General features: G+C 35.6%; 1 protein-coding gene across 6 annotated transcripts in view; it reads left to right on the forward strand.

Moving 5' to 3' along the window:
* Positions 1-12,150, forward strand: part of PDE1A (phosphodiesterase 1A) — a 524,243-nt gene that overhangs the window by 164,252 nt on the left and 347,841 nt on the right. For 2 of the 6 annotated variants that reach the window (XM_074399382.1, XM_074399383.1), the window contains exons 1-2: positions 11,323-11,393; positions 12,035-12,145. In XM_074399382.1, the coding sequence (XP_074255483.1) occupies positions 11,326-11,393; positions 12,035-12,145 (179 nt within the window). In that variant the 5' untranslated portion in view covers positions 11,323-11,325. The other 4 variants (XM_074399384.1, XM_003921798.4, XM_010351480.3 and 1 more) reach the window with 4 other exon arrangements.

The following is a 12,150-nucleotide window of genomic DNA, read 5'->3' on the forward strand; positions in this document are numbered from 1 at the left end:
GTATTTTTAGTAGAGATGGGGTTTCACCATGTTGACCAGATGGTCTCGATCTCTTGACCTCGTGATCCACCTGCCTCGGCCTCCCAAAGTGCTGGGATTACAGGCGTGAGCCACCGCGCCCTGCCCGGGAAGTGTGGTTTTAATTGAAAGGAAATATAATGAAACCAGTTTTAGCTTAGGCGAATTGACATGAAAAGGAGTTTAGTTCCTGTGGCATACTTCTGGTCCTAAAAACATCACTAAACTTCTCAGTAAAGACCCTACACACTTCCACTATGCAACACTGAAATACAGTATGAGCTATACATACATTTGAGAAACATTAATAAAAACAAATAAGACAATGACTTACCTCAGTTTTGGTGAATCAGTGAGTGACAGGGTCTTGTGGTGGTGGGTTTAATCAAGGAATGTGTTTGCAAAGCAAAAATTGTAAGGAGCACTTCCTATCACCACAAAATTACAACACAAACAATAACAAATAGGGTGGGCTTACTGAGCACTATCATACCTTGTCATTTATTGTCATACATTTGTATGATTATCATCTACTTTACACATTTTTATTTTATAATAACTTACATTCATCCACTCATTTGTTTTTCAGAGCTTATTCCAGTTCAGGGTCCCAAATTACAGGAGCCTATCCTGGTAGCTCAGGGGTAAGTTGGGAACAAGTCCTGGATAGGATGCCCTTCCATCACAGGGTACACTCACTCATGCACTCCTCACACAGGGACAATTGAGACACGCCAATTTACTTAACATGTACATCTTTGTGGGGGGAAAATTGGAGTAGCTAGATAAAATCCATGTAGTCATGGGAAGAATGTGCAAACTGCACACAGATCTAACAGGGAATCAATTTTTTTTTCCATCAATGTTCTAATGAAAGGAAGTTAAACAAAATGATATTATTTGAAGATCTGCTGTATTATTGTGTCTTATTTCTACATGTAGGAAAATGTTTTAGAGAATGTACATTTTCAGTGTTTCTAGATATTCATAAATTGCTTTATAAAATGATTTTGCTACTAGTAACAGGGAATAAGGCTTCTAGGCCCCCACATCCTTACAGTGTCTGCTATTGCCAGATAAAATTTTCAACAAAATTATTGTATATAAAAGGGTATATCTAGGTATGGTTAGTCACATTAAAATGTCACTGAATACTAGTAATCTATTGTCCATTTCTGTTTCTGCCTCAGTGACTTTTTTTTTTTTTTTTTGAGATGGAGTCTTACACTGTCACCTGGACTGGAGTGCAGTGGTGCAATCTTGGCTCACTGCGACCTCTGCCTCCCAGGTTCAAGTGATTTTCCTTGCCTCATCCTTCCAAGTAGCTGGGATTACAGGCTACTTGGAAGCCACCATGCCCAGCAATTTTTTTATTTTTTATTTTTTGCATTTTTAGTAAAGACAGGGTTTCACTATGTTGGCCAGGCTGGTCTTGAACTCCTGACCTCGTGATCTGCCTGTCTTGGCCTTCCAAAGGGCTGGGATTACAGGCGTGAACCACTGCGCCTGGCCAGTGACTTTATTATTCATAATTTTATCCATTTTTCTACTAATTTGTCTGTATTTATTTTATGGATTTCTAGGAATTATTTACAGAATTTAGGTATGAAAACTCTGTGGGTTATGTTACACGCATTGCACTTAATTTTCTTAATCCATTTTTGGAGAATTTTAGGCTTCCTCTGAAGCAAATGACAGACATACTGACTGTCTAGAATAGTAAAGCTAATGTTTCCCTCTGGAACAAAGATCTGGGATGTCTACTGCCCGTTATAAAAGGTTCAGGCTCCCAAGCTCAAGATTTCTCTCCTGAAGCACAAGTAGCTGGGTGTGCAGGTATTACCTGGCTGTTTTATATCACTTTGTGGGGATTGGGGGTCAGAGAAATTCCACAAAAATGCTGATACTCTGGTTACTGCTTTTGATGTGAGTAATAGATGTTGTCCTTTATCTCTGACTCAGGAGTATTTTCTACTAGTATTCAGAAAAATGTTGCAGGCTAACTTGATAGCTTGTAAGAATTGTGAAACTTCAGAACTATCACAGTTAAGTTTGTAAGAATTGTGAAACCTCAGAACCATCACAGTTCGTACTATCTTATTGTATTTATTCATAAAATAAGGTATACTACTTTTATTTATTAATTTTTTTATTTCATTGATCATCTCTACTGTTTTTCTGTTTTCTATTTTATTTGATTTCTGCTCTGATATTTGTTTCCTTATTTTATTTATTTTGTTTTAAATTTGCTTATCTGCTCCAGTTTCTTAATATGAATCCTAATGTCATTCATATAATATCTTTATTTCTAATGTGGATATACAGTGTTATCAAATTTCCTTGTACATACTGCTTTAGTACATCTCACAGATTTTGATATGTTATATTTTCATCTTCATTCAGTTCAAAATAACTTTTAATTTCTTTTTGAATCCATAGATTATTTCAAAGTGTATTAATTTGTTTCTAAGTATTTGGGAATTTTCCAAGGTTTTTTCTCTAAATGACTTCTAATTTAATTTCACTGGGGTCAGAGAATATATTTTGTATGATCTGTATCCTTGGGATTCAAAAGAATTTATTGAGACTTGTTTTATGGCCCAGAATATGGTTTCTTTTGGCAAATATCCATTGTGCACTTTAAAAGAAGGTGTTATTGCTGTTGTTGGGCAGAGGGAATAAAAGTCAATTAGTTTAAGTCTGTTAATAGCATTGTTCAGGTCTTTTACACCCTTACTGTTTTTCCGTTTATTTGCCCTATTAGTTATAAAGTAATGAATAGCAAATATTTCATTATATGACTGTAATTGTGATTTTGTTTACCTCTCCTTATAGAAGAAAAAAATACATGAAAAATACATGAAAATCTTGTAGAATACATGAAATCTCTTTTATATATTATTTTTGCTTTATGTGTTTTGAAACTTTATTTTTATGTGCATAAACATTTGGGATTTTTATATCTTCATAATGAATTTAAACTCTTTATTATTAGGATATGCCTTTCTTTTTTTAAATAATTTTTGCTTTAAAATCTACATTTTCTGATATTTCTATAATGACTCCAGTGTTCATTTGCTTAGAATTATTATGGTATATTTTTACTACCTTTTACTTTTAATTCATTTGAGTTTTTACATTTGAAGTGCTTTTCTTAGATACCAGCATTAAAATCATTTATATTTAATGTAATTATTGACATGTTATGATTTTTTTTTCTTTTTTCTCTTTTTGGTGGTGACATGTTAGGATTTAGGTCCTTATTTTTACTTTCTTTTATTTTCTTCTGTTTTTTGTTTCTGTTTTCTTTTTCTTGTCTCCTATGGGTTACTTGAGTTTATCTATATCTATATATTTAAGTGTATTTGTTTAAATAGCTATTTTTAGCTGTTGCTTTAGATATCATATTATTTGTGCATAGCTTATTACAATCTACTGATGTGTCATTATTTTATCAGTTTGAGAAAAGTATAGAACTCTCACCTTATTTATGTCCCTTTACTTTCTCCCACTTACAATAATTTTATATATTCTACTGTATACACTTAAAACCACATCAGATGATATAATTTTTGCTTCAACTTTCAAACAGAATTTATAAAACTCAGGAGATGAAGAAAGGCTATGATATTTACCTGTATTTTTGCTTGCTGTGCTTTTTGTTTTTTTCCTGATGTTCCAAGTTTCATTTTATTATTTTCTGTTTGGAGAATTTCCTTTAGCTATTCTTTTAAGGAAGGTATTTTGGTGACAAATTGTATTAGCTTTTCTTTATCTGTGATTGTTTTAGTTTCACCTTCATTTCTGAAGGATATTTTCACTGAATATAGATTTCAAGTTTGACAGATCTTTTCTTGTTGTACTTGAAAGAAGTTGTGCCATGTCTTTCTGTCCTCTATGGTTTCTGATGAAAATTCCATTGATTTTTCTCTACAGGTAAATGTTTTTTTGTTTTTTTTTTTCCTCTAGAAGTAAGATATTTTCTCTCACTGCTTTTAAGATTTTTCCCTTGACTTTAGTTTTCAGAATCTTGACTACAGTATATCTTGGTGTGGATTTCTTTGGGTTTACCTTGTTTGGAATCCACTTATTCTGAATTTCTAGGTTTATGTCTCTTGCTAAATTTGGAAAGCTGTTATTCATTATTTCTTTGAGTCCCCCCTCCACCCCCATGCTTTCTTTATTCTTTTCATCTGGGGTCCCATTACCTTTACTGTGGTTTGCAATTTATCTCAAAGGTGCTTATCTGGGGCAACTATACAGTTTACTCTTTTTTTTTTTCTTATCTCTTAAAGATACTGTACCTTGCTGCCTGATGGCTAATGGCTTGAAAACAATGTATTTTGTCTGCTTTCTGGCTGATTTAGATGGTCCTAATTACTCAATCTTGTTTGGAAGTAGAAGCCTGGATTTCTTCTTAGTAAGAGTTTACAATGTGTTTTGCTTCCCAAATTTGAATTTTCTTGTTTTCCACCAATTGTGGAACAGTCTTAATTGCTTCCTCTTCATATTTTTCTGCTTCTGTATTCAATCTATTTTAGATTTCTGAAACTACAAAGAGATTGTGTTAGTTTGTTTTCATGCTGCTTATAAAGATATCCCCAGGACTGGGTAATTTATGGAGAAGTAGAGGTTTAATGGACTCAGTTCCACATGGCTAGGGAGGCCTAACAATCATGGTGGGAATAGAGCCACATCTTATATGATGGTAGATAAGAGAGAATGAGAGCTAATGAAAGGCTTAGAAAACAATCAGATCTCTTGAGACTTATTCACTACCATGAGAACAGTATGAGGAAAAGAGCTCCCATGATTCAATTATCTCCCACTGGTCCTTCCCACAACACGTGGGAATTATGGGAGTTACAATTCAAAATGAGATTTGGGTGGAGACACAGCCAAATCATATCATTCTGCCCCTGGCTTCTCCCAAACCTCATGTCCTCACATTTCAAAATCAATCATGCCTTCTCAACAGTCCCTCAAAGTCTCAACTCATTTCAGCATTAACTCAAAAGTCCACAGTCCAAAGTCTCATCTGAAACAAGGTAAGTTCCTTCTGCCTATAAGCCTGTAAAATCAAAGGCAAGTTAGTTACTTTGTAGATAGGATGGGGATATGGGCACTGGGTAAACATAGCTACTCGAAATGGGAGAAATTGGCCAAACAAAGGAGCTACAGGCCCCATACAAGTTTGAAATACAGTGGAACGGTAAAATCTTAAAGCTCCAAAATGATCTCCTTTGACTCCATGTCTCACATACAGCTTTGATGTAAGAGGTGAATTCTCATGGTCTTTGGAAGCTCTGCCCTCTGTGGCTTTGCAGGGTACAGCCTTCTTTCTGGCTGCCTTCATGTGCTGATATTCAGTGTCTGTGGCTTTCCCAGGTGAATAGTGCAAACTGTTTGCAGATCTACCATTTTGGGGTCTGGAGGATGGTGGCCTTCTTCTCACAACACCACTATGTAGTGTCCGAGTGGGGACTCTGTGTGGAGGCTTCAGTCCTACATTTCCCTTTCACATTGCCCTAGCAGAGTTTCTCCATGAGGGCCCCACCCCTGCAGCAAATGTTTGCCTGGACATCCAGGTGTTTTCTTACATCCTCTGAAACCTGGCAAAGGTTCCTTTTCCTCCTAGATCTCCAGGCTTGTGATGGGAGGGGTGCCACGGCCTCTGACATGCTGTGGAGGCATTTTCCCCATTGTCTTGGTGATTATCATTGGGCTCCTCATTACTTATGCAAATTTTTGTAGCCAGCTTGAGTTTCTTCTCAGAAAATGGGCTTTTCCTTTCTATTGCATCCTCAGGCTGCAAATTTTTCCAATTTTTATGCTGTTTTCCTTTTAAATGCTTTTAACAACACTCAAATCACCTCTTGAATGCTTTGCTGCTTAGACATTTCTTCCACCAAATACCCTAAATCATCTCCCTCAAGTGCAAAATTCCACACACTTTGCAGGGGCCTTGACTCCTGGGCTCCAGTGATCCTCTCACCACAGTCCCCCAAGTAGTGAGGACAACAGGCACACTCTACCATGCCTGGATAATTTGTGTGTGTGTGTGTGTATGTGTGTGTGTGTGTGTATACACATATATGTGTATTTATCTATTATCTATATCTATATCTATCTATCTATCTATCTATCTATCTATCTATCTATCTATCTATTTTTTTTTGGGTAGAGAGGAGTTTTACCATGTTGCCCAGGCTGGTTGTGAACTCCTGAGCTCAGGTGATCTGTCTGCCTTGGCCTCCTAACATACTGGGTTTATGGACATGAACCACTGCTCCTGGCTTCTTCAGATTTTTCTTATTAGCTAACTCTCTTTCTGCTCTTACTTGGTACATTGAATATATAATTTCAATGGTTCTTTTTTGATTTAAAAAATTATTTTTACTTCCTTTCTCAATCTGAATGGTCCTTTAAAAAATAGAATGTCTTTCATTGGTTGTGTTTTGAGTCTCTCTTTTATTCTATTTATTTAGAGTTTGAACATTATTTTAACTTACTAGGTAATTATAATACCTAAGGTCCTTAAAGGTGTGGTTCTATTATTTTTTTTGTCTAGTAACTCTCACTAGCGATAACTTGATTATATGTTTTATAATTTTGAATTGTAAGCTCATATTTGACTAGATTTATCTGTAAGAATTTTAAGAGGTGTGTTTGAGGATTCATTCCTCCAAAGAAATTTGCTTTTCTTATTCTAGGTAACCTTGGATACCACTAACTCCGGATCACTATAAGTTTTGCTGTTTCTCCAACAAAGCTGGTGGTGTTAAGTTTAATCAAATTCACAGACGGCAGATCCATTGCTAAATCTATCAAAGAATGCTTTTATTTTGTTTTTCCTCTCCTAGAGACTAAACTGAAAGAGAAAATTTTTTCAGATACCTCTTGGCTTCATTTATGCTTTCTTGTCCACATAGAAGCCTTTTATGGTTTCTATCTTTCTGGGAAAACCTTAACTTCAAGTTTCCATACTGTACAGACTAAAGTCCTTATTTACTGTTTCCTATATACTGATCAAAATACAAGGCTGTAGATTACTATGTTTGATAAATATCCTTACAATTCTATTTTTTTCTCCCTGTTAATTTTGAATTTCATTTTATTTAGGTTCAGCTGTGTATTCAAAATACTATTTATTAGAATTTTTTCAATATTTTAAAATTATTTTTGGTCTGGAAGTTTTAAGAGTACTTTAATCTGCCATATTGTTCAGAAATTAATATATTTTCTAATTTTTTTTTGTCAATGAGAAAATAATATACTTTTATTATCAATAAAACAGTATTTCTATCTTTTAAATATTCTTAATGAATTTAATCCCACTTTTTCTTGAAGCTATCTTTTTTGATCCCTATGATTTCTTGTTCTCATTTGAACTAATTTTTTCCTAGCACTTCTTCACAGATGTCAATTTGGGATTTTGTTTATGAATTTCTATTGCTAGGTTAGGTATGTTTCTGATTTTACTCATGAATTACTTTTTTTCTTTCTTTCAGGTATATTAACTCATCTAATTATTTTAAAAGAGTATTTGAATGATATGCTTTCTGAATTTGATGTTTTTGAATGTGTCATGATTAATTTTTGAAATTGAGTGATAGCTTACTGGCTAAAGAATTTAAATTACATTCTTTACCATTAATTACTGGGTGCCAATGTATTAGTCATTCTTGCATTGCTATAAAGAAATACCTGAGGCCGGGCGTGGTGGCTCAAGCCTGTAATCCCAGCACTTTGGGAGGCCGAGGCGGGTGGATCACGAGGTCAAGAGATTGAGACCATCCTGGTCAACATGGTGAAACCCCGTCTCTACTAAAGATTCAAAAAATTAGCTGGGCATGGTGGCATGTGCCTGTAATCCCAGCTACTCAGGAGGCTGAGGCAGGAGAATTGCCTGAACCCAGGAGGCAGAGGTTGCGGTGAGCCGAGATCGCGCCATTGCACTCCAGCCTGGGTAACAAGAGCGAAACTCCGTCTCAAAAAAAAAAAAAAAAAAAAAAAAAAAAAGAAATACCTGAGACTGAGTAATTTACAAAGTAAAGAGATTTAATTGGTTCATGGTTCTGCATGCTCTAAAGGAAGCATAGCTACTTCTAGGGAGACCTCAGGAAACTTTCAATCTTGGTGGAAGGTGAAGGGGAAGCAGGCACATCTTACATGGCTGGAGCAGGAGGATGGTGCTAAACCATTAGAAATCACCCCCATGATCCAATTACCTCCCACCAGGCCCAACTTCCAGAACTGGGGCTTACATTTTAAGATGAGATTTGGGTGGGAACACAGATCCAAACTATATAACCATAATATGAAAACCAATAAACCTAGTGACACAAATATTTAGAACTATTTTTCTTACAAATAAGGATGTAGTTTCTAAACATAAAGAACACCAGCAATGAATAAAAATAACTACAAATAATTTGGGAAATAATTGTCACTAAAATATATCAAATAATTATACTATAATCAAAAGGAGAAAAATCATGTAATATTAACAATAATGAGAACAAATAATTATTAAGCAATTATGATGTACTAGATACTGTTTTAATTTCTTTACCTGTATTAACTCATTTAATACATGAACACTATGAGGAGATGTTATTATTATGCTCATTTTATACATGCAGAGACAAACAAAAAATTGCAACTTGTAAAAAAATCACATAATTCTTTCAGTGAAAGAATAAAGATTGAAACCCAGGTAGTATAGATTTAGAGTATATATTATATTACATCTTGGCATTAATAGATACTAAATTCATTTTATGTATTTTTATTACCATTTCTAATAAAATATTAGGTAAACAGGAATGAAGGAACTACTTTCTATTAGAGATAATTTACCTGACTGTAGAGTGTAGTTTAAATTTATGAATACAATATTCCAATTTTTTCAATATATTGATTTTTAAATGTTACACTATTCTCTAAGTTATATTCTTTTTTTTTTTTTTTTTTTTTTTTGAGACGGAGTTTCACTCTTGTTGCCCAGGCTGGAGTGCAATGGCGCGATCTCGGCTCACTGCAACCTCCGCCTCCTGGATTCAGGCAATTCTCCTGCCTCAGCCTCCTGAGTAGCTGGGATTACAGGCACGCGCCACCATGCCCAGCTAGTTTTTTTTTTTTAATTTTTAGTAGAGATGGGGTTTCACCATGTTGACCAGGATGGTCTCGATCTCTTGACCTCGTGATCCACCTGCCTCGGCCTCCCAAAGTGCTGGGATTACAGGCTTGAGCCACCGCGCCCGGCCTATATTCTTTTTTTAAAGTGATTTATTTTTATTTTATTAATACATCTTGCAGACATTAGTTATAAACTAGCGAAAAAAATGATTTGAATTTGCTCTATTAACAGAAGTAACTTTTTGATACTTCCTAAGGATGAAGATTATCTTGGTCAAGGATTTAAATAATCAACTGTTTTATCTATTTTTTTATTCAAAATTTTATTTTATGAAACATTTAACGAAATGATTAAGGATTTTTTTGTAGTAAGTGACCAAATTAGTATACCTTGAGGTCTTAAATATTAAAGTGTGATAGAAGTTACCTAGTGAAAGCAAAGGGCAATTGGATTGTAGTGATGAAACAAGATTCTTCAACACATACTTAAATAGAATAGTTCTCATTCTTTTTTTTTTTTTTTTTTTTTAGACGGAGTTTCGCTCTTGTTACCCAGGCTGGAGTGCAATGGCGCGATCTCGGCTCACCGCAACCTCCGCCTCCTGGGTTCAGGCAATTCTCCTGCCTCAGCCTCCTGAGTAGCTGGGATTACAGGCACACGCCACCACGCCCAGCTTATTTTTTGTATTTTTAGTAGAGACGGGGTTTCACCATGTTGACCAGGACGGTCTCGATCTCTTGACCTCGTGATCCACCCGCCTCGGCCTCCCAAAGTGCTGGGATTACAGGCTTGAGCTACCGAGCCCGGCCTCTCATTCTTTATTTACCTTGCCATGTTATTGGTAAGCTGGCCAATGTGAGGACTTGACATTTCATGTCATATTTAGAAAAGCATCTGTATTGCCTCAAGGCCTTCGGTATCTTGATTCATAAAATAAAAATGATAAGAGTGCTTGCTTTCTATGGAGATTTTTGGTTGCATTATTTCTTTGAAAGCAAAATATAGATATTTGTTGACTATTTCATTAAAGAAATACCAGGTAAGAGTTTATTAAATGACTATAGCTAGGATTACAAATGAAGGCACAGTGAGGGTAAACTTGGTACTTACAGAGCAAAGATTAACTTATTTCTGACAACTCTGGTAAATGCTTATAGCAACGAAGTTTTAATTTCACAAAGCTGTCTGCTAGCTAAAGACATTACATTCAGATTAAATTCTGGAAATATCTTGCCTGAGAAAGGAAAACGAAAGCTTCTCTTGATTTAACTAATTTGCAAATCAGAAGACATTTTCTATAACATTTTGCAAAGGTGCTCTTTACATACATACTGTGACTGACTACTAGATATCATCAGTGTCATTTGGATATACATAGTAATTTTATATTGGAAGACTTCTTGTTAATAATAGTTCCCATTTTTAAGATTGGCTTTAAATCTGGAGAATGCCTCTGTTTCTCAGTTTTCTCAACTGCTGAACAGGAGTATTGCCTATTTCACAGGCTTCTTGTAAGAATAAAAAAAGGTAATATGTAGTAGGTACTGAGAATATTGTCGAAACATCAGAAACATTCAACAAATATTGGATGTTATTACCTATCTTTGAATATCACTACCTTAAAACTCATAGTAACAGGCTAGTTTTTTGCAAGGAGAAATAAAACTACATCTGGGTTTTCAAACAAACAAGAAGAAATATTGCTTATAAGTATATTTTCCATAGCAGCTTGCAGATAGCAAGAGCCGTTATGGTGCTCATACTTAAGGTCTGTGCTTGTTTTAAAGAAAGCTCGCCATGTGTTGGGAGCTTGGCAGACGACTCAGTTCTGATTCCTTTTATGTCCACTCTCTCTCATTTTTGTTCAAAAATGCACAAGCAGCAAAGCATCAATTTCTCTCTTTTCCTTCTCTCCTTTCTCTCATACACACACACACACACACACACACACACACACACCCCTATACACCCATTTCCTTTTCCTTCAACACACACACACACACACACACACACACACACACACACACGCATTTACAGTCTTCATTTTATTTATTTTTTAATCCCTAAAGGATTCATGGAGCAGGCTGTGTGCAGCTGCCGTATTTTCCACTGGTTAAATTGGCTGTTACCTACTGTGTGGAGTTGCTAGGAGAAGGTGAATAAGCATGATTACAGCATCAGTTGATGTATATATTCTTGCAATAACAACCTGTGGAGCTGTGTTCTTTCTTCTGTATGGATCTATATGTTATTTTCTCTTTGTTGTCATTGATATTTGTTGCATTTATTGTTGGATTATGATGTATTTTAAGTGTTAGTTTCAGATCAATTTAGAGACAAAAACGTTGGCATTTAAACAGGCACTTTTTTTCTCAGGGTGATGCTGCTGATACTGGGTCCTACCATCTGTTTCCTTATTACATCCTGCTCTCGTTCTGTTGATAGAGAGGAATTCAGCTTCTTCTGGAGCGCAAAAGTCATTCACGTTTCTCTTGTGTATAGCAGAGCTCGTAAACTGTAGGAATTCTGATGTGCTTCAGTTCCCAGAACAGTAACAGATGAGCTGCTTTTGGGGAGAGCTTGAGTACTCAGTCGGTCAGTAGTACAGTAGCAGGCTTGCATGTACGGATTGTTCTTGTGAGGTCAGAGCATCTGTTTAAACTGCTGTCTGCTTGAGGAGGGTGCTGAGGTGGTGAGCAGTGGATATATGCCTGTCAAAGTCAATAGCAAATCTGGCTGAGTCTTCCCTCAGCTTTGCACATCAGCACTGTTTTGATAGATAAGAGAGGCTACTGTATAAGTGTATAAGATTTGTAGTGGACTGAGGAATGCTTGTTCTAGATGCTGAAATTGACTGTAGCTGTATTGTCTTAGGAGCATCATCATGGGGTCTCGTGTTACAGAAATTGAAGAATTGGAAAACACCACTTTTAAGTATCTTATAGGAGAACAGACTGAAAAAATGTGGCAGCGCCTGAAAGGAATGTGAG

This window comes from Saimiri boliviensis, chromosome 5 (genome assembly GCF_048565385.1).
Source record: "Saimiri boliviensis isolate mSaiBol1 chromosome 5, mSaiBol1.pri, whole genome shotgun sequence".
Lineage (NCBI taxonomy): Eukaryota > Metazoa > Chordata > Mammalia > Primates > Cebidae > Saimiri > Saimiri boliviensis.